This window comes from Elgaria multicarinata, chromosome 17 (genome assembly GCF_023053635.1).
Source record: "Elgaria multicarinata webbii isolate HBS135686 ecotype San Diego chromosome 17, rElgMul1.1.pri, whole genome shotgun sequence".
In the NCBI taxonomy this organism is placed as follows: domain Eukaryota; kingdom Metazoa; phylum Chordata; class Lepidosauria; order Squamata; family Anguidae; genus Elgaria; species Elgaria multicarinata.
In genome coordinates, this window is record NC_086187.1 from 26,836,669 (window position 1) to 26,859,650 (window position 22,982).

Here is a 22,982-nt window from a genome sequence, read left to right on the forward strand (position 1 = left end):
TGTCTGCGAGAGTGATTTCTGGAAAAAAGAAAGCTCTGTATGCCCTATATCAATGGTTCCCAATTAGCTAAGTACTGCAGACCCCTTGTTTTTCAAATGCCAAGCCATGGACCACCTAACTTTTGAAAAATTTGTTATCTCTATGGTAGTTACCTGTGCAAAGCAATTTTTTGGAGAAAATAAGGGATAGTCCCTAATAAGCAAAGGATTTTAGGTATACTACAAAACAGACCATAAAACTTGTGATATTTGTGATATTACCACACAAAAATGACAATGATTTAGTTAGGAATATAAAGATAAATTAAATTTTACTAACGTCTGGTTTACAACTGAACAAATTATGACTTGTCTAGCAGCTACTAAACCTAAATGTGACGGGAGAAATCATGCCTCTTTTTGTCCTGAACAATCCCTTCCACATCCGGTTCACTATTTCCTACTTTTAATCTCAAATCTGGATCAACATCGAGCCGATTTCTATGCTTGTTCTTCATATAACAAAATGTTGAAAATGTTTGTTCACAAAGATATGCGGAACAAAAGGGAACTAGATGTTTCAAAGCTTTTTCACCTAACTTCTTATGATCAGGAAAAACCTTCACTCAGAATTGGTCCAGTCCATATTCTTTGAAAAATGATTTCAGTGAACCATCACAAGTCAGATCAACAAGTGCATCTCGCTCTTCCGCAGATAGAGTTGTTAGTTGTACAGCACCACATTCAAAAGGATTCCTTCTCCATGAGTTTTCAGGATTAGGTGCAGGGAAGTAATCTCTGAAGCTAGTCGCTGAATCACGCAGGTGCTCAGGGATGTTATATTTTACTTCTGTTAGGAATTGGTCATCAGTGGACTCCAGAAATGAATGGTGAATATGTGAATGGTGCCATGGACCCCCTGGGGACCACGGACCACCAATTGGGAACCACTGCCCTATATCAAGAGTGAGGAATTTAATCTTACTTTTAGCGTCTTGCTGTGTGAGGGATCTAAATAGGTGGAGTTACAACGGGTAGTCTGGGGTTGTCTACAGACTGATAACGTATCTTGAGAGAAGCCATTGCTTACCCGTGCCAAGTCTAAGTCAGCCTGCTTGCGGTGCCTCCAGAAAAGAACAGAAGACTCCGAGTACGGCCGCGTAATGGGTTCCCCATAAATGAAGAGCCGGATAAAAGCACCCAGGACCACCAGCATGTTGATCATCCAGAAGACCATGGTGGGGAAAAGCCACTGGGACCAAGAAACAGGAGCATCTGGGCATGGAGACAGAAGCGGTTAGCAACTACACCACCACGGGCGATTTTTTAAAAAAGAATCCCACACCAGGAGAAGCCGGTTTCTGACAACGTGCAAACGCTGTGCACCTTGAGCCCAACGCCTGAGGCTTCAGATGGATCCTGCCACACACTCACCGCTGGCCTCGTTCTGGGCCAAGATGCTGCGCCCAGAGCCACCGGAGCCCGTGATATCTGAGGGGCTCATGGAGCCAGACCCTCTCAACAGGGATGAGAGGGGGTTGAAAGAGAGGCAGAGGCAGACGAACGCACACAGCGCCAGGCGGGATCGGTCCAACATCCCCAGACTTCTTGGGGAAAGTGCCTGGCGCTCTTGCTTCACCTGCAATAGCCAACAACAACAGGAGCTGAGTAATTGAGAGAGAGCCAAGTTGGTGTTAGCCCAAGATTTTGGACTACAACTCCCATCAGCCCCAATTGGCACAATCAATGTTCAGGAAAGTTGAGAGTCGTCGTCCAAAACATCTGGAGGGCACCACGTTGAGATAGGCTAAGGTGGCACCTTGGACTAAATACTGGGCAGAACCAGGTTCAAATCCCACCTCAGCCATGAAACTTACTAGGTGGCCCTGGGTCGCTCACAATCCCTGAGTCCAACCTATCTCACAGGGCTGTTGTGAGGATAAAAAAGGGGATCGTAAGAGGGGCGTTTCTCAGGAGGCAGGGAGAGATAAACGTGTACTAAATAAATATATTTCCAGCACCTCAAGTTGCTGTAAGCCGCTCCGAGAGCCTTTTGGCTGAGATGCGGGATAAAAATACTCTAAATAAATAAATAAATAAATAAACTAGGGGCAGATGAAAAAGCAGTATAGTTACAGATTTTTTTTTAGGGAAGAGTGACAACTCTGCTCAGCTTCCAAGGGAAGGACCCTAACTCAGCAGTAGTGTCTGTGCAAGATCAACACATCAATCTCTGGCAACTCAGTTTAAAAAATAAATTTCAGTTCTCAGATAGCAAGCTGGGGAAAGTCTCCACGAAAGAGCTGCAGCCAATCAAAGGAGATAACACTGGACCTAGTGTGCGAATGGCCTCAGTCCGTATAACACAGCTTCGTAGAGCCGTATTAGGGGAAAAAACCTCACATGCTTATGAATCTAACCTTTGATCCTCATCTTGAAGGATGAATTTGGTAACTGGGGGATTCCCCGTTTTAGAAGGTCCCCTCGGAGTACACCCTCTTCTCCTGTCCTTTTCATAGCCCTTTCCCCGATGCCCCACGTCCCCCACCCCACCCCGAAACCACACCTTGGCCTCCTCGCAGAAGGGGCTGTCGGGCTCCGAATCGCTTCCGCTGGTGCCGCTCAGAGAGAGCGGGCTGCTGTGTGAGGGGGAGCCTGCGTCCGATGGGGGCGGCGTCAGGGCGTCCATCAGCTTGATCCCTTCCGCAGAGTCCTCCGTGGTCCCGCCACCTGTGGCCACCAGGTCTTTCAGGGACTCTGCAGGAGCAAAAGAGCCAGCAAAGACGTGAAACAAGAGCGGTGCTCAGCTCGAGGAAGGGGCGAATGAGCAAACTCAAGCGTGCGGACAGGGAAACCACACAGCGGCTAGCGAACACGAGTCGTGCGAAAAACCCCAAATTTGCGCAGATTTCCAAAATTGCGCAGGTTTCCACCGCAGACTACAACGTGCCTGATTTTAAAAATTGCACAGTTTTGAACGGGGGAATTCGCGCAAATCGAACAGGGGCACGTATTCGAGAACATGTAACCTTTTCGGCAGACGTGTTCTTTTCCTCTTGCTCATATTCAGGGTTGTGAAAGGGACGCGCTCGCATATTTTGCGAGCGGAAACAAAATTCAGCACAAGTAGGGACGGGGTTGGTATGAAATGCGGGACAAAGGCGACAGCCGTTCTGGTTTTGACCAAGAATTGGCAATGTTCCCAGAGGGCTCGGTCCACTTCCGTCGGTCACTGGGAAACCGCACCACTGGCTTCTCAGCAGAATTGCTGAGATCCATCACAATGCAAGGAATGGACCTTGCTCTTCTGCCAGAGGTCCGAGAGGAAGGCTGTTGCCAGGCAACATGCAGCCGCCAACCTCCTGAGAACCTGCACCCTACCCCACCCAGCTGGTCCGAACGCTGCTTCCGAATCCCAAAGGAGCAACGCGGGGTGAAACTCACTGTTCTTCTGGGAAGCCACTTTGAGGGCCAGATTCTCAGCCTTCAGTTTCTGGTTGGACTGTTTCAGGAAACGGATGTAGTCAATGGCTTTCCGCAAAATGGCCGACTTGTTCAGCTGCCCAAAAAAAAGGGGGGTGTTTTGGTTTGGGTGAGCAGAGAAAAGGGACAGGTTCTGAAGCACCTTCTCCTGCCTATCCTCGCAAAAAAAGGGCACAATCCGTTGGGAAGTTGTCCAGCAGAAGCCCCCATTGAAAGGAACAAGCGTCACCCTACCATCCAAGTCCTGCCCCACCCATGGGAACACCCCCTGTACCTCCCCAAAGGAGACAGCCGGTGTGGTTCTCTCTGCACTGGCTGCAAGGGGGGGTGGGGTTTTCTGGGTCCGAAGTCGGAGCGCTGTGTCCAACATTGGATCCAGGAATCTGAAATATCATGCCCTCCCCCCGACCCCGATTCTGTCTAGGGCAGCCTTCCTCAACCTGGGGCGTTCCAGATGTGTTGGACTGCATCTCCCAGAATTCTGGGAGTTGTAGTCCAACACATCTGGAGCGCCCCAGGTTGAGGAAGGCTGGTCTAGGGGCTGTAGGATGGCTCCCTCAGCTGTATGTAAGTACTACAAATAAATAAATAAATAAATAGACCATTCCTCAGGTGGCTCTGCAGACTGCCACCTGAGGAATGGTCTACTTGCTTATTTATTTGTTCAGTTATTTATTTGCAATATTATTTATATACTGAGTGGAGCCCTGACGGCTGAGGCTTAAAGGCCTTCATTGCAGACAAGAGGTGCTGGAACAACTTCTGAGGCGTAGCTCCCTGGCTTGTATTTCTCTGCTAGCCTAGCTCAACTATGTATCACCCTGCGTTTGACTCTGGACAGCCTATTGACCGTGCTTTCAGAATTGACCCTGACTGGATCCCTCGAGCTCTGTCCCAGGCCCACTGCAAGCAAGACAAGGGGGCACAAAACCATTGACAAGGCGAATGTAATGCATCTTGCTAGCAAGAAGGCCCCAGGTATCTTGCAAGGGTAAGGCTCAGGGTTCCCTATAAGGGCTGTGCTCCGCTCCAATTCAGATCGCGAATCCGGAGCAGACCGACCCGATCCGCCTCCGCCAAAGGCAGATCCAGATCGGGTCAGGGGAGCTGCGGATCGAGGTGAAGTGGTTCGCCTCCATCCGGAGCTCTGAATGCAGGTAAGGGGCGAGGGGGGCTCACCTGGTGCCACCGCAGTCCAGCCCCCATTTTGTTCGCTCTTCCCCACTTACCTGCCTCCGCTGTCCGCCACAGAGGCAAGTAAGTAGGGAAGGGGGAGCAAAATCTCGATCTGCCGCTCCGGATCTCGCTCCACGGAGTGGAGCGGGGAGGGTCGGATCGAACCGAAGCGGTTCGGCCCAATCCGAAAGTTGCGGATTGAGCCACGAAGCGGTTCAGGGGGTCCGTGCACAGCCCTAGTTCCCTACCATTCCTGGCAGAAGGCAGTTCAAGGCCAGCATGGGATAGCTGAACAGAACGCTCCTCAGGTGGCGCTGAATGATGGAAGGAGCCATGGGGTGGCGCTACAACCCCCCTCCCTTCTGGAATAGAGGCCAGGACTAGGAGTGAGGTCACTGAGCCTGGCCCAACACCGCCCCCTGGAGGCGGGGACAGGACAGATGCCGGCACACGTACCTTCGCTTCCGTTCCCACCACCAAGACCTTGAGCTCGGAGATCTTGTCGTTGATGGAGGAGCGGTACCGCTTCTCAATGGCATTGTGGGCCGTGCGCTTCTCGCCTTTGTTTTGGCTCACCAGCGGCTTGCCGGCAGTCAGGCGGTTGATGGGCAGCTTGTCCGTATCCACCATCAGCGGCACCGTCGCCAAGATGGCGCCCCCGCTCACCAACGTCTACAAAGAGAGGAAAAGAGGAGGGGAATCGCAGGGAAGTTCGCTCCCGCGTGAGAAAGAGCTCTTGGCCCCGAGCGCCATGGCTCTGGAGATCAGAAGGGAAGCACGCTTCGACTTCTGCCACCACCAGCCACGGGAGCGAGGGCCACTGGGCAGCTACACCCCCTTCCTCCCAGGAAGAACAACATATACGTGCGTTTGGGGGATTTCTGTATTATTACCTGATGCTTATAAGCCGCCTTGAGAATCATTTGATTGAAAGGCTGGCTACAGATCTTCAAAATCAATCGATAAACAAGACATATATTATGGTGGGACGTGGGAGAGGGCCTTCTCTGTTGTGGCACCCCGGCTGCGGAACGCCCTCCCCTCGGAAGCCCGACTGGCCCAGACGCTGGTTTCATTTCGGTGCTAAAACGTGGCTTTTTATCAAAACCATGGAGGGCTAAATTTGCCTAAAGTTGCACATCGTTTTCATCGTTTTTACTGTTTAATGTTTTTTTTACTGGTATTAGCTTGTTAATGGTTTAATACGTTTTTAGCTGTGCAAATTATTTATTGTTTTATATTGCTTGAATTGTTTTTATCTGTACACCGCCCAGAGATCTCAATGATACAGAACGGGATACAAATGTGTAATAAATAAATAAATACTTATAAGCCTAAACTTGCACCCATAAGAACAAGAAACATGTCCTTTCCCACCCCCCACCCATTGACAGCGATTCTTACCATTTAGGGAAGAGAGAGGGGAAAGGGGTGAGTTTAGGAGTGAAGGAAAGGAAAGGAACTTCTCGTGCAAGCACTGAGTCATTGCTGACTCTTGGAGGGACGCCAGCTTTCGCTGACGTTTTCTTGGCAGGCCTTATAGCGGGGTGGTTTGCCGTTGCCTTCCCCGGCCATTGTTACCTTTCCCCCAGCTAGCTGGGTACTCATTTTACCGACCTCGGGAGGATGGAAGGCTGAGTTGACCCAAACCAGCTGCTTGAAACCAGCTTCCGCTGGGATCGAACTCAGGCCGTGCGGAGAGTTTCTGCTGCAGAAACTGCTGCTTTGCCGCTCTGCGCCACATGAGGCTCTTAGGAGTGAAAGCATCTGCCATATTTGCCCTCCAGGCCAGAACTGGTAGCCGTTCCTCATGGCCTCCGGCAGAACCTTTCCCACCACGGGCTACCAGATGCTTTAATCCAAAGACCGAACCTGGGACCTTCTGAAGGCAAAGCACTGAGCTACGGCGCCTCCCCATAAAAGCCATGTCTGCCCACTTTTGATTCAGGGACCTTTTGGGTCTCGGGACGCCATTGTGATGGCTACAGCACAGCAATGCCTTGGTATACTTTGAAGTACGAGAGCTCATCATGACACTCCCTAGAGCTGCCTCCGTCAGTTGGACGCAGCTTGTTCACAAAGGGAGCCGTGGCTGTACATTTAGGGTGGAACCCTCCAACATTGTCACCATATCATTTTCACGTTTCAAACCGCCAGATAATGCTCTTAACTACTTGAGAGCATTATCTGTTGAGAGCATTATCTGGCGGTTTGAAACGTGAAAATGATATGGTGACAATGTTGGAGGGTTCCACCCTAAATGTACAGCCACGGCTCCCTTTGTGAACAAGTTGCGTCCAAATGATGAAGATTTTTTGAAACAGGACATGTACCGGACAACTGTTTATTAGACGCCTTATTATGAAATTATTTATTAGACGCCTTATTATGAAATTATTGGATGTCTTATCATGAATGTTTAATAGATGCCCTATTTATTAAATGCTTCATTACAAATGTTTGATAGACACCTTATGAATGTCATCTATACGCCTGTCTTTGTGCATGAGTGATATACTTCTGAACTATTCATTTAAAAAATTTTGCTCTTAGGCAGTTTTGTAAAAACGTAAAATGCTACTGTGAACTTCAGTGCTGGTAACATTGGACAATTTTTCTGTTTCTGTTTTTCTTTACTAATTGTTATTGTGGAGGTTTTGCACTGGTGGATTTGTTTTAAAGGGATTTAAAAATATGTACCAGCTATGAGAATTTGTTCTGTAGATTGATTGCAAACTGTATATATGCTGTATATATCACTCATATCTCTAATATATTGCGTCTATTTTACATTTCTAAGTACTTTTGTGGTTGAGTGTTATCACCCTTATTGTGCCTTGTTATTTTCAACCACAGCCTTCTATCTACTTTACCTATGAAAAGGAGGGCAGTGCTCCTGCATCTTTAACAGTTGCATAGAAAAGGGAATTTCAGCAGGTGTCATTTGTATGCATGCAGCACCTGGTGAAATCCCCTCTTCATCACAACAGTTAAAGCTGCAGGAGCCCTGCCCTCTTGACCAGATACAAAAGAGGGCAGGGCTCCTGCATAGGGGGTCCTTATGGGAAAAGGAGGGCCGGGTTCCTGTATCTTTAACAGTTGCATAGAAAAGGGAATTTCAGCAGGTGTCATTTGTATATATGGAGAAACTGGTGAAATTTCCTCTTCATCACCACAGTTAAAGCTGCAGCTGCCCTGCCCTCTGTTAAATCTGGTCACTCTAGTATAGCTCCTGCAGCTTTAACTGTGGTGATGAAGAGGGAATTTCACCAGGTTCCCCATATATACAAATGAAATGGGGATCTGGAGGGGGCTGGAAGGTGACGTCTGTGTCCCCGCTAATAAAACAGTACTAGAGCTACATCCCTGAGAGCCACCAGACCACTACACCACATCAATGCCAGCGGGGTTTGTTTGCTTTTAGAAACTCTCTTTTTAGAACTTTTTTTGAAATAAAAGAAGGGTAATAAAAGGATTCAGAGGTGGTGTCTCTTACCGGCATCTGCAGCGGCGTGGACTGGACGGCCGTGGTGGTGGCCAGAGAGGTGATGCCAGAAGTCTTGGCTCCAGAGACGGTCGCCAGAAGCAGGGAGTCAGCCTTGATGAAGTGAGGCTGGAGAAGGACCTGCAGCAAGAGGAAAGGGGTCAAGGCAAAGGCCGACGTCGCAGCCAACTGGCTAGCAAGAGATCCCGGCCCACGGCCCCTGCTCACCGGCACTTGCTGGATCTGTGGCTGGATGATGTGGGGGGCGCTGGGGGCCAGGAGCTGCTGAGGGGCGATGGGCTGGAGTGGAGTTTGCATCACCACCGGCTGAGCCTGCTGGGATGCGGCAGGGAGGGCTGGCGGGGTCTGAGGATGTGGCGGCAGTTGGGGAGCTATAGGAGGAAGAAAGAGCGGTGCTGCAGCATCAGAACAGAGGCCTCTGACTAGTCCCAGTGCATGTAGTCCAGCATTCTGTTCACAGTGTGGCCAACCAGCTGCACATGGATAGGGTGACTATCTGGAAAGGAGGCCAGGGCTCCTGTACCTTTAACAGTTGTATAGAAAAGGGAATTTCAGCAGGTGTCTTTGGTATGCATGTAGCACCTGGTGAAATTCCCTCTTCATCACAACAGTTAAAGCTGCAGGAGCTATACTCCAGTGACCAGATACAAAAGGGGGCAGGGCTCCTGCAGCTCTAACTGTTGTGATGAAGAGAGAATTTCACCAGGTGCTGCATGCATACAAATGACACCAAAATTCCCTTTTCTATACAACTGTTAAAGACACAGGAACCCTGTCCTCCTTTTCATAGGGACATATGAAAAGGAGGACAGGGCTCCTGTATCTTCAACAGTTGTATTGAAAAGAAAATTTCAGCAGGTGAAATTTTCAGCATTTGTATATATGGGGAACCTGGGGAAATTCCCTCTTCATCACAACAGTTAAAGCTGCAGGTGCCCTGCCCTCTTTTCAATCTGGTCACTCTAGTATAGCTCCTGCACCTTTAACTTTTGTGATGAAGAGGGAATTTCACCAGGTTCTCCATATATACGAATGACACCTGCTGAAAATCCTTTTTCTATGCCACTGTTAAAGATACAGGAGCCCTGTCCTCTTTTTCCTAGGGTCACCCTAATGGTCACCCTACACATGGGAAGCCACAAGCAGACACGGGTGCAACAGTATAGCACTCCCACCCATGTTCCCCAGCAACTTGAGCACATAGGCTTACTGCCTCTGCTACTGGAGGTAGCCCATAGCCATCAGGACCAGTAGACATTGATGGCCTTCTCCAGGAATTTATCCACACATCCCCTATTAAATAGGGTGACCCTATGAAAAGGAGGACAGGGCTCCTGTATCTTTAACAGTTGCTTAGAAAAGGGAACTTCAGCAGGTGTCATTTGTATATATGGAGAACCTGGTGGAATTCCCTCTTTATCACAATAGTTAAAGCTGCAGGAGCTATACTAGAGTGACCAGATTTAAAAGAGAGCAGGGCACCTGCAGCTTAAACTGTGGTGATGAAGAGGAAAATTTCCCGAGGTTCCCCATATATACAAATGACACCTGCAGAAATTCCCTTTTCAATACAACTGTTAAAGATACAGGAGCCCGGTCCTCCTTTTCATATGGTCACCCTATTTTAGAGAATCCCCCCCCCCACCTCCAGGTGACTGCTTGCTGCTGGACCACTGGGCTGTTTGCAGGATAGATTAGGGTGACCTTATGAAAAGGAGGACAGGGCTCCTGTATCTTTAACAGTTGCATAGAAAAGGGAATTTCAGCAGGTGTCATTTGTATATATGGAGAACCTGGTGAAATGTCCTCTTCATCACAACAGTTAAATCTGCAGGCACCCTTCCCTCTTTTAAATCTGGTCACTCTAGTATAGCTCCTGCAGCTTTAACTGTGGTGATGAAGAGGGAATTTCACCAGGTTCTCCATATATAAAAATGACACCTGCTGAAATTCCCTTTTCTATGCAACTGTTAAAGATACAGAAGCCCTGTCCTCCTTTTCATGAGGTCCCCCTATATTAAAGCCATCCAAATTGGTGGCCATCGCTATGTTTTGTGCTAGCCAATTCCATAGTTTAGCTCTGCTCTATGTGAAGAAGTCCTTCCTTTCACCTGTCCTCAATCTCCCACCAATCAGCTTCATGGGACGACCCCAGCAGTATTACGAAAGATACTTTTTCCGCGCCGCGTGCTGCTGTCATGTCCCCCGCTTCCTCGCCTCTTTTCTAAGCCAAATCATCTCAGCTGCTACAACCATTCCTACGGATGCAGCCTTACTTAAAGACCCATGAGCGGCCCACAGGGCTTCATTTGGGAAGCCCACTCGGCCCTGATTTTAACAGTCAAGCCCGCGTGCCTCACCAGAAACGCTGCTCTGCTTCGAGAAGCCCACCAACGGCTGTGCTGAGAATTGGGTCTGGGATGTCGGAACGAAACTCGGAGTCGTCATTCTGGCTGGCAACAGCGGGGCTTGAGGCTGGGTGGCCGGGGACGCCACGGGCTCTTCTTCCTTGATGTCCATCGGAGTGGGCTGCGGGGCTGGGCTGGCCGCTTGCAGGGGCTGGAAACTCGGCGGAGGCGGTGCTGGAAGCAGGAACGAGCCGGTGGATGGCGGGTTGCTGGTCCCCATGTAGCCACTGAACAAGCTGGGGCCGTGCGGGTTGGGATCTAGGGTGGCATTTGTCCCATACGGCGTATCGAAGAGGCTGGTGAAGTCGCTCTCTTCGGTGGTAATCAGCTGGAGCATGTCTGTAAAAACGCAAGGAAAAGGCAGTCCAGGGGGTTAGAGCACTTAAGGCTCTGGAGACTACATATCAGGGGTGGGTGGGTGGGTCGGACCACCATCCCTACAAGGAAAGGCCAAGGGGGAACCTGACAGTGCTGCAAGATCTCATGCACTGTTTATAGGTGAGCCGTACACTACGTCGACCTTCCAACACCCTCCTTACGATGCCTCCTCCAAGGGAGGCTCGCAGGATGGCCACAAGGGACAGGGCCTTCTCAGTGGCGGCCCCCCAATTACGGAATGATCTTCCTGACAAGGCCTGCCTGGCGCCAACATTGTGATCTGTCCAGCACCAGGTTAAAACTGCCCTCTGCTCTCAGGTGTTTTTTGACAGCATATCATGAGTTTTTAATTTGGTCCTGGATCATCTTTGGCTGATGGTTTAAATAATTGTTTTTAGATATAGGTCTGCATGTGTGTGTTCTCTCTTTATATGTTTTTTTTTTAATCTAAATGCTTTTTTGGTACTTTTTATAATGTCTTTTAATGGTTTTTAATTTTTGAGAACTGCCCAGACAGCTTCAACTATAAGGCAGTATATATATATGAGAAATATAATAAATGTTACAAAATAAATGCGCCATGTTTCACCCAATTCCTAACACCGATAGCTACAGGCTAGGCTCCAGAACTGGCTTGCTAGTTAGAGAGCTTGGAAAATGCAATGTAAAAATAGAAAAGAAAGCAGTGCATTTGACCATGTGCAGAGTGCGTTCCCGCACTGGGATTAGTGGGGTAGAGAATCCAGATCAGAAGTGAGTGGGTGAACGGGGGATCTCCCCAAAACATCTCACATTTGAACATTCGCCACGCTAAATGTGGGTTTTCAGAGCCTGGAAGGTTCAGAGACCTCCCTGGGAGCATAGAATCATAGAATGGCAAAGTTGGAAGGGACCTACAAGGCCATCGAGTCCAACCCCCTGCTCAATGCAGGAATCCACCGTAAAGCATACCTGACAGGTGGTTGTCTAGCTGCCTCTTGAAGAGAGAGCCCACAACCTCCCTAGGTAACTGATTCCATTGCTGTACTGCTCTAACAGTCAGGAAGTTTTTCCTGATGTCCAGCCAGCTTCCTGTCACTTGAGCCCGTTATTCCGTGTCCTGCACTCTGGGAGGATCGAGAAGAGATCCCGGCCCTCCTCTGTGTGACAACCTTTTAACTATTTGAAGAGTGCTAACATGTCTCCCCTCAATCTTCTCTTCTCCAGTTCTTGGCTCCCTTTCAGTTCAGCAGGGAAGGGAAGGCCGAGACCTCTTCAACCTGGCACCTGCTCCGGTTTCACAATCCAGGCTGACAACCTGTGTTCATGGATGACATGGGCAATCAGATGTTCCTCTGGGCTTCAACCCAAGAGCTGCTGACGGTGCCAGCCAAGGGGCCCTAAACAGAGTGCTGGACTAGATGGACCCTCGTTCTGATCCAGTACAGCGCTTCTCAGGGTCTTACGTTCTTAACTTGCACCCCACAGGTCTTGGATCTAGGAAGAGCCAAGGCCTGTTCTCATGGCTACAGCAGCCAGGCTGATTCCCAGGTTCACTGGCTCACTCACAGATGGGCCAGTGATCAGCTCTGCCATAAGCCAGTTGCCTCTGTTCTAGGGTGACCCTATGAAAAGGAGGACCGGGCTCCTGTATCTTTAACAGTTGTATTGAAGGGAGAATTTCAGCAGGTGTCGTTTGCATGCATGCAGCACCTGGTGAAATTCCCCCTTCATCACAACAGTTAAAACTGCAGGAGCCCCGTCCTCTTTAGTATCTGGTCACTCTAGTATAGCTCCTGCAGCTTTAACTGTGGTGATGAAGGGGGAATTTCACCAGGTGCTGCATGCATACAAATGATACCTACTGAAATTCTCCTTTCAATACAACTGTTAAAGATACAGGAGCCCTGTCCTCCTTTTCATATGGTCACCCTACTCTGTTAAACAAAACCTTGCCTAAAAGTGACTCACAGCCCTCCGCCAATCCTGCTTATGTAAACTTGCCTTCTGTTTATTTGTTTGTTCAGTCATTCTTTATATTTCTACACTGGATAAATAAATTCAAATTAATTTTTGTGAACCATCCAAAATTATCTGGCCGGTTCACAAAAATTAAAACCATCAGCGACAACATAATAAAACATAACATAAAACTTTTGAAAGTTGAAAATAGAACAAAATTGAAGTTTTAAATACACACACATACACACAGAGAGAGAGAGAGAGAGAGAGAGAGAAAGCCAGCAGCAATGCAAAGATCTAAAAGCACAGCAACACATTTAATAACACAACTAAAGGACTACAAAGCCCAAGAGAATAAAAATAATAAAAAGGTCTCCACCTGACAATGAAAAGACCACGATGTAGGCACCAGGCTAGCCTCCCTGGGGTGCCTCCAGTGGAAAGACCCTCTCTGTAGTAGCCAAACCCCTCACTTGATGGGAGGGGGCACACTTCCAGCGAAAGGCCTCCAAAAATGATCATGGGGTCCAACCAGGTATATAGACAATACACCTATTTGTAAACTCTGTTCCAAGAACGGACAATGCAACAAAACACCAAAGTGTCCAACAACAGCAGTGAAAAAGTTGCATTTTGCCCAGACCAAAAGCAACCCCAGCAATATCTATAAAGGGACCGCTAGAATGAAGCGCTGCACTTTCATTCTCCTAAAAGGAAAAGTTTCCCAAAATGTTGACGACCGCCAACTGAAACGCCGTTGCTTGGAAAAACTTTGAAATCCGTTGTGCGTGGGGAAGCCACTCCATTCCCATCGCCCGACCCTCCAAATCCCCCAGGAAATGCTGTACACAACCCACGCACCGGCCCCTGAAAATAGCCACCCTTCTCCTCTGTGGCAAAGGAGGTCCGGACCCTGCAGGCTCACCCGTGAGCATTTACCCTCTTAGCCACTAGGCAGGAAGGACGCCCATCTGGGGGACAGAGAAGGGCGGAGGCACATCTGGAAATAAAAGATGCCCCGTGTCAGGGCATGGGGCAAAAGTGGTACCTTCAAAAGTGCAATCCATTCCGGCAGGCCCAAAGACACCTTTACGGAGAAGGGACACTTGTACCTAGGGCCTGTCTAAGAATGTGCAAGCATTGATGAGCCAGCAGAACTTACAGTCCCGTTGTGGGACAAGTACAACTTGCATTTGTCTTTGCATTTTTTTTTCCAGCCCTGATCCTCCCTCCTCCCTCCCTCCCCTCCCCTCCCCTCCCCTCTGGCAGCCTGCTAGAAAGAGGGTGGAATTGTGAATCGTGGATTTAGCATGAGGTGATCCTGTTTGGCCAATCAGGGATGGCCCAGGCTGCTGCAGCCTCCAAGGTGAATGGCACCCAGGGTTACTACCGTACATCCCGGAGTAACCCCTTCCCTGCCACAGGAAGCAGCAGAGGTTACTCTAGGTCAGACGCCCCGTTAACCCTTTCGGAGCTGCGCCTTTTCGAAAGTCAGCATGCGAGTGTAAACAGGCACCCACGTACCCACCTTCCTGCTGCGCTTGCTTGCCCCTGGGCCCATTCTTCCAATTGCTTAAAACGTATTGGCTACATCCAATATACTAGATTACCATCTCAGCTTGGGTACGTTGATGTCAGAACTTTAAAAGGACTTATCTTTTATTGACTAGTTCACAAAGTTGTTTTTAGGGTTTTGATGGTTTTAAATTTTGTATACTTTTTAATGTTCACTGTTTTTAACTTTTGTAAACCGCCCAAAGAGCTTCAGCTATGGGGCGGTATATAAATGTAATATATACCCCTTCCCCTTTTCATATGTTTTAATGTGATTTTAGACTGTAAGCCTCTAGGCTGGGTATCGCTGTTTTATTTGTATATTCTGTACAGCACCAAGTACATTGTTGGTGCTATATAAATATAGCACCAACAATGTTGGTGCTATTTAGGGTGGATTCCTGCATTGAGCAGGGGGTTGGACTCGATGGCCTTGTAGGCCCCTTCCAACTCTGCTATTCTATGATTCTATGATTCTAAATAAATAATAAATAAATAAATGGAGCCCTGATGTTGGATCAGACCACAGGTCCATCTAGTCAGGCATTCTGTTCACTCAGCGGCCGACCAGCTGCCCATAGGGAACCCATAAGCAGGACATGAATGCAACAGCACCCTCCCACCCATGTTCCCCAGCAACTGGTGCACACGGGCTTACTGCCTCAGATACTGGAGGCAGCACACAACCATCAGGGCTAGTAGCCCTTCATAGCCTTCTCCAGGAATTTATCCAACCCCCTTCTAAAGCCATCCAAACTGGTGGCCGTCACTACATCTTGTGGAAGCAGATTCCATCATTTAACTCTGCCCTGTGTGAATAAATATTTCCTTCTCCCCATCTTGAATCTCCCACCAATTCAGCTGTTGTTATATGTTCTAGTAGATTATGATGTTAGAATGCTACTTATAAAACCCTTGCTTCAGGCTTGCACAGGATTGCCAAATGCCCAGAAAAAATCCACCCCAGCCTGCTCTTCTGTTTTTAAATGTCGTATGAAGAAATAAAACTTTAAACAAAGGCCTCCTTCAGTCCTGCACAAAGGTGGGCAAATAACCGGGGGGGGGGGGAAATCACCCTGTCTTGCTCTCATGTCTCTAACAGCTCTAGCACCCAGGGGTGTTTCCAGCTGAAACATTTATTTCTGCATTCACAGAATTTTACTGGGGGGTGTCCCAAATGTTGTTGGAGGGGCCTATAAGGCCATCAAGTCCAACCCCCTGCTCAATGCAGGAATTCATTGTAGTCTGTATGTCTGAAAACACCAGAAATGCCTTGCTGGGATAGAGAATCAGAACCCAATCCTCCGAGACTGACAAGCAGTGGCTGAATACCCAGGAGCTGGGGGCAGCACCAGGCCCTGTAACTTTTGTGATCGCTCCCTTAGCTTGTGTTTTTAGAAGGCCTTAGTTAAAGGGAAAAGACAGGTGATTTGGCTAAAATTGGGTGGGAAATCAATGGAGAGGGCTGTTGAATTTCATTAAAGGTACAATCCTATGCAGGTTTAGACAGAAAAGAAAAAGTCCCGCGACTCCCAGTGTTCTCCAGCCAGCCTGGTGAAAATCAATCAATGAAATTTGGGGGTTGTTCGGGGAGCCAAGGATGGGAGGTCCCACATTTTGTTGGTGTGAAGAAGTACTATGGGAGAAGGAAGGATGAATTCCATGTAACTGATTCAGAAAAGTAAAGAAACATTCAAACACCCGTAGGACCGGGGCAAAAAGGCAACTGGAAGAAGAAGGAGAAGAAGGGGAAGGGGAAGGGGAAGAAAGAAAGAAAGAAAGAAAGAAAGAAAGAAAGAAAGAAAGAAAGAAAGAAAGGTAATGATCTAAGGAGGCAAAGAAGAATGCAAACATGAACTTCGGCACAGTATATGGCAGCAGCACCCAAACACAACACAGACACGTAGCGTAGCGGCACTGTCTGGGTGGCGGCAGGCGTTTGTCTGCCTTACTTCTAAAATTGGGACTTGCACTTTGCCCCATGCCAAAGTCCACGCCTGAAGCGCTCGCGGATGACTCCAAGTTACCTCCTTCGTGTGGCAAAGGTGTTGTTTGCTTTTTCAGACAGGCCGTTCACAACATCAACCTGCCCAGCGCAAGAGGCAGCACGTGCGCCCGGGACAGCCTCTTCTGCACCTCCACAGAGGCACCTGCACCCTCTGCAGGGATGGACCTGCGCATGGAGCAGGATGAGGCAGGAGAGTTCTGACGCCTAAAGTGGACGGCGTGCTTCTTCCTGCACAATGGGGTGCAGGTACCTTGGTTTTATATGCTCCCTAACATTAACATCAAAAATGAGACACTTCCCTGCAAGAAGTAAGCCAGCACAGGGATGGGTCTTAGCTGGAATCTTTCCCCAAGGCGCTAATTTTCTATAAGCAGGGTTGTTGTTGTTTTAATGTAGGGGATTATTCAAAAATACATTTCCCACGTGCAATTCAAAGTGGGACAGTGGGATAGGACTCTACCACCTCATTCTGCTTGACCTGTAAACCAACCTTTCTTGTTCAGCACCAAATCCAGCCCCCCTCCCACTCCACCTCCACAGGAAGTGATCTGCGCATTGCATCTGGCCTGTCTATATTTATTTATTTATTGCATTTATATACCGCCCCATAGCCGAAGCTCTCTATACTTCTCACTTTGTCCCATTAAATCCAAAGATGCTCTTTGATACAGATTTAAAAGCAGCCTTTGCAAATCTGCAACACAAATTAAGCAGGAACACAATCTAAGCAGAGAAGATGTCCTATAGAATGAACAAAGAGATGGCCTACCTTGCAGGACTGTTGTAAAGATGACAGAGAAAATGCAGGTGACGCTTTTGAACACTCTGAAGTGCAATTTAAATGCTTCAAAACAATCAACAGACCAAAACTTTCTCCAAGTCAGGTTGTGCCAAAGAAGGATCCTTGTGTGCAAACCGATTATGGCACTGGCAGCCTCCCTAAAGCGGTGTCCTCCAGATGTGTTGGATTGCAACTCCCATCATCCCCAACCAGCATGGCCAGCAGACAGGGATTATGAGTCGTTTAGTCCAAAACAACTGGAAGGCACCAGGTTACCTTCTCGGGCATCAGACATTTGCTCTGAAAGCCTTGATCCAGGACATTGGGAACATGTATTCAGGGAAGGAACAGAGAGCCCAATCCCCTTGAACTGTGCAGAAACGGCACAGAGCTGGCAATTCCCTCATCTTGGAAGTCCATAGCCCAGAAACAGTCGGGCCTGAGACCGGTTTGTGGGCCACCAGGACCAAACCAGACCTGAAGCCCTCCGCGTGCTCTTAAAACAGCCAAGCTTAACAGTGAGCAATAAAACACCAAACAACATATGATTTAAAATGAGTCAGAAAAATATTAAAATCTATCAAAGTCCAGAAAAACAGGAGTGGGAGGTTTACTGGCCAGCTAAAATATGACAGGGGTGGAGCTTATCTGACCTTCACTCGGGTGCTGCTGCCAAAAAGGCCCTGTCTTGAATATGCACCAAGCTAACCTCTCCTGCTGGTGGGATGGATGACGTGGCCTCTGAAGAAGATTGAAGATGAGGAGGAGGCTCATATTATGCTTGGGGATAAGGCAGGACGTTGGGTCTCTAGAAGTTGTCTAGGGCAGGGTGTTGTTACTTTGACTTTAGGGCATACTGTATGCATGTCAGTTTTTTCTTATGGTCAATTTCCACCATCACCCCTTTGAGAGTGGAAGATGAAACTGACAAGGATATTGACCAGAGTGGAATATATGCCTCTGCTGAGCTACCTAGGGGACAAGCGGACCTGCGATCCTGCACACCTGCACAGATCGCCCATATATATATATATATATATATATATATATATATATATATATATATGAAATACAACCCCATTTGCACAAATTAAAAGACCCTGGGGTGGGGGATGGGGAGATCCAAATAGTGTAAATTTCCACCTTTAAAAAAGAAAATGGAATCCACATATTGGATTGACTCACTACAAATCGAGTCGATGCCAGCGGACGAAAACAAAATGAAATCTGCAAGGACCAAAGTGGAAAAATCCATCCAGTTTCCACCCCAAAGCAAGATTCCCAAACATCCCTGAATCCAACGGTCCTGGAGGGTGCCCTCTTACAGGAGGCCACTCTATCTACTTTCTCCACACCTTTTATTGTTTTATCAACCACAATTATATTGTCATCGTCTCCATTAGGCAGTTCTTGGTTTTTTAAAAAAAACATGTGTTATGTATGTATTTATTATTGCATTTATATCCCACCTTTTTTCCTGCAAGGAACCCAAGGCGGCATATATAATCCTCCTCCTCCTCTCCATTTTATCCTCACAACAACCCTGTGAGGTGGGTTGGGCTGAGAGGCTGTGACTGGCCCAAAGTCACCCAGTGGGTTTCCATGTCCGAGTGGGGACTAGAACCTGGATCTCCCGACTCCCAGGCCGACACCTTAGCCATGACACCACATAAAGCCAGATCGTACCTTTGGCTTTTGTAGTAGGGGCACTTGCTATGCCTCATTACAAGGTGCCCTTTTTGGCAACTAGGGCATCAGTCTAAAAAAAGGAAGAGCCCCATTAAGCCGTCCACATATTAGAGTGGTTTTTGCCTCTTATCTACTCAGTCCCAGCAATGGAAATTGTTGGGTCCAGGCTACCTGCGGGATCGCCTTCTCCCATACAATCCGCCCCGCACACTCCGGTCCTCTGGGACAAATCTACTTCAGCTAGCAAAAACTAGATTAACAACTGTTAGCCAGAGGACCTTCTCTTCTGCTGCTCCCAGACTCTGGAATGGCCTGCCGGAGGAGACTCGTCAGCTTGACAGTCTACTAGCATTCAAGAAAGCTATCAAGACTGATCTCTTCTGGCAGGCCTATCCAGGGGAATTTTAGGATGCTTTTAGGATGTTTTAAAATGTTTTAACGATGTATATCATGTTTTAATTCAGTTTTAGGTATTTTATTGTTTATTCTTGTTTCCCCGCCTTGATTGGAATGGAGAGGCAGATAAGAAATTTATTATTATTATTATTATTATTATTATTATTACTACTACTACTATTACAACAGTCCTGCGCAGTAGAGCGGCATTGTTATCTCCAGAGTACAAACTGGTGGACAAGAAAGAGAGGCCAGCGGCTTGCTTAAGCCAAGCGAATGAGTTCATGGACGAAGCGAGATTCCAAACCAGGACTTACCAGCCCTTTCTGCTGCTGTAAGAAAAACGGCAGCATTCGATAAGGCGAGACGCAAAGGGCCCTCAGGAGTGGGCAAGGGCATTGAGGTAGAGTGAATAGGGCAGGGACTGAGGCAGTGTATGGCTTTCTCCGCTGTGGCACCCCGGTTGTGGAACGAGCTCCCCAGAGAGGTCCGCCTGGCGCCTACACTGTACTGCTTTCGTCGCCAGCTGAAGACCTTTTTATTCACTCAGTATTTTAACACTTAATTTTAACTTAAATTTAAATTTTACTGTTTTAACTCTGTATTTTAATCTTATATCAACTTTGCTGTGTGGTTTTATCCTGGTTGCGCTTTTTATATTGTATTTCATAATTGTGTTTTAACCTGTTGGGTGTTTTACTGTGGTTTTAATTTTTGTGAACCGCCCAGAGAGCTTCGGCTATTGGGCGGTATAAAAATGTAATAAATAAATAAATAAATAAATAAATATGGGAAGCATGTGGGAACAAGCCCTCTAACCAAGACTCACCTCCCACACGGCAAGAGACTGAGTATATTGCAACAAGGGACGCTCAGCTGGTGCCAATTTTACTAGCTTTTGGGTGCCAGGGAGAGCAACTTAATTCTCCTGATATTTTAATGGATGGTTTTCATATTCCTGCCTCTGCCTTCTTATTGCTCTTATCACAACTTTTTAGAAAGAGGCAAATGGTGACGCTCACTGTTGTCTTTCCCCCCCTTTTTGGCGCTTCATGTCTTCGGCTTTTAGTTATTTTAGTGCTTTAGTGGGTTTTTTTTGGTTGTGTTTTGAAATGCGTAGTGGGGTATAAGTCTCATTGCAAAGCAGGGTATAAGTCTCTGGGGGAGAAATAAGTAAACACGCTGAATACCGGACGAAGACCAAACTCCTAGACCTCTTAAAATGGAAAGACATGGAAACAGCATTGCCTGAAATGTGGATTTATTTTTAAAAGTACAGGAGTCTGCTCCCTATTTTCATCTGAATATCTTTAAATATTGAAGATGGTTTGGTTCTTTTTTAAAAATGCATTTGTGTGCAATGTCCCCATACCTTGGAGAGGAAGATGGCTCAGTCGCCTCCCACTGTTTTGGACTACAACTCCCACCAGCCCCAGCCAATGGTCAGAAGTGATGGGAGTTGGAAAAAACCTCTGTGGCCAAACCTACGTGCATGTAGCTGAAATCAGTCCATGTGCCTCGTTTCCCTGCCGGCCCTCTGTCATCTCTCCCCTGTCCAATGTTAGATTGCAAGCTCTTTGGGGCAGGGCCTTGTCTGCTTGTGCTTCGTAAAGTGCCGTGCACATTGGCGGCGCAAAATCAACATCCATCATCCTCGGTCTGTGCACCACCCACATGAGGTGTGCAGAACGCTACCATTGTGTCTGACCACAATTTCACGATTTGCCACCGGGAAAGGAGGAGAGGCCCAGTGTCGGCCCAATGGCAACCACACCGCCATGCATATGCGCTGAACTCCCTTCTGCAAGAGCGAATGACCGACAGTAACCCGACCTGTGACGTCAGCCCCCCCCCCCTTCACACACACACACAGGGAAGAGGTGGGCAGGGCATTGAGCAACACAAGTCCTTGCCAGAGCTACAGAAACTGGTAGATTTCATTCTATTATATTCCTAATAACAGGAGCGTTTTAGCAACCATTTCAAAACTCTGGATTCTCTACCCCTAACTTGACCTGCCGCCCTAAATAACTACATGTTCCCTGCATGTCCCAAAGTGTTTTTGGATTGGGGCAGAGGAAGCACATGGCTAATGAAGGCATGGGGGAAGGAAACCCATCCCTGATCCACCTATGTGATCCAGTCACCCCTTACCAGTGGAAACAGACACACAGGGACACAAAGCCAGAGAGCATTCCCACAACTTAGAATGTCTCTCCCCTAAGCATATACTTTTGCCATCCTTGATGCTTTTAAAAACTGGCACAACACCACACACATATATTTACCCTCTATCCCTTCTGCCCATGCACAGGAAGGACACAACCCCAAGCATACTTTAATTTGGAAGCAAAGCCCACTGAAATGACCGGGATAGTGGAGTGTGTGGGGGGGAGGCTGCCGGCCGCGCATGCCTGTGCACAAGGCTCTAAGTGGAACGGGAGACAAGGCGCTTTGGGGAACAAATAGCACCCAGAGACACACATCCTTTGCATGGAGTCCTAGGACCTTCCTCAAAAGCACCCCCAGGCCTCTAGCCCCATTTAAGGAGGGGGGGCAAGCTCATAAACTCCCCAGCGCCACCATGATGCAAGAGGTTTCTTTCTTTACAAGTACAAACTCTCATGTGTGGGGGGGTCCCTCTTCCCCAGCCACACAGTGAGAAAGGGCCCTCCTGCCCACTCCCCGGCACCCCAATGTACCCACCATCGATGTCGCTCAGGAGTGCCGTGTCAATTTCACTGGATTCATGGAGTGTCAGCGACAGGTCCAGGCTGTCCAGGGAAGCCTCCTCGAAGGAATGGTTGTTCATCTTGGCCAGTGCCTCCACGCCTCACCGGCACCCCCCTTCTAGAGAAACCCCCCACCCTGTTGGGGTGGGTAATAAAGGGGGGGCAGTCAAAAGAAGCAAGACCTGTAGGAATCCTGGTGACACTTTGTGCTGGGGAATCTCCTTTCCTAGGCAGCCATTTAAAGCAAATCCATCCACGCTCCGGCGAGCAAAAACAGCACGGTGACGTTTATGGGCTGGTGGCTCCTAGTTATGTACCAGTTCTTGCTCCCATGGCTGGATCTACAAGGCAGAAGGGCAGAGCAAGCAGAGTTGGGCAGTTGTGAACTGGAGCTCAAACCTGCTGATGGAGAGGATGTGGGTGGAGCCTCTAGGATTGGGCTCCTCCCTCTGGCTCTTTTGATTGGCGGCTCCCTGCCTTCCAGGGGAAATAAGACAGATGGCATTTTTCCTGCTCTTCTGCTCTATTTCTGTGCAGGGAGGGGCTGGGGGGGGGAACTCACAGGAGCACAACAAGATCAGTAAGCTGGAATGGCAAGCTGAGGGCCCTTCCCTGACTGCATTTACTCCGGAAATCAGTCCTGCCAGCTTTTACTCCTGAGTAAATGTGTACAGGATTGTAGATTTAATTTTGGGAAAGGATAAGGAAAGCAAACAGCTTTAAAAACAACCCACCACTCCAAAACACAGCAGGGCCTTGGAGCAACAATGTGACAGGTAGAAAAGAAAGTTCAACAGGTGAAACCTTTTCTCCTTTGCAGAGAAGAAGTTCAATCTGTTGAATTTCTGTCTGCCGTGCAGCTGATAAGCATAGTTGGGAATAGAAAGTTAGTGGGAGGGAGGGAGAAGATAATTTTCTTAGGGGTACCCAGCAATCTTAGCCGACCAAGGAT

General features: G+C 48.1%; 1 protein-coding gene across 3 annotated transcripts in view; it reads right to left on the reverse strand.

Annotated features, from left to right (window-relative positions):
* SREBF1 (sterol regulatory element binding transcription factor 1) overlaps positions 1-22,416 on the reverse strand; it is a 36,620-nt gene extending 14,204 nt beyond the window's left edge. The window contains exons 1-9 of one of the 3 annotated variants that reach the window (XM_063143233.1): positions 22,005-22,416; positions 10,504-10,890; positions 8,351-8,514; positions 8,135-8,263; positions 5,095-5,310; positions 3,424-3,538; positions 2,546-2,736; positions 1,414-1,618; positions 1,070-1,254 (exon numbers count right to left, since the gene is read on the reverse strand). In XM_063143233.1, the coding sequence (XP_062999303.1) occupies positions 1,070-1,254; positions 1,414-1,618; positions 2,546-2,736; positions 3,424-3,538; positions 5,095-5,310; positions 8,135-8,263; positions 8,351-8,514; positions 10,504-10,890; positions 22,005-22,110 (1,698 nt within the window). In that variant the 5' untranslated portion in view covers positions 22,111-22,416. Of the gene's footprint in view, positions 1-1,069; positions 1,255-1,413; positions 1,619-2,545; positions 2,737-3,423; positions 3,539-5,094; positions 5,311-8,134; positions 8,264-8,350; positions 8,515-10,503; positions 10,891-13,731; positions 13,769-13,918; positions 14,037-22,004 lie in introns of those variants that run through there. The other 2 variants (XM_063143234.1, XM_063143235.1) reach the window with 2 other exon arrangements.
* Between the last annotated feature and the right edge of the window lie 566 nt (positions 22,417-22,982).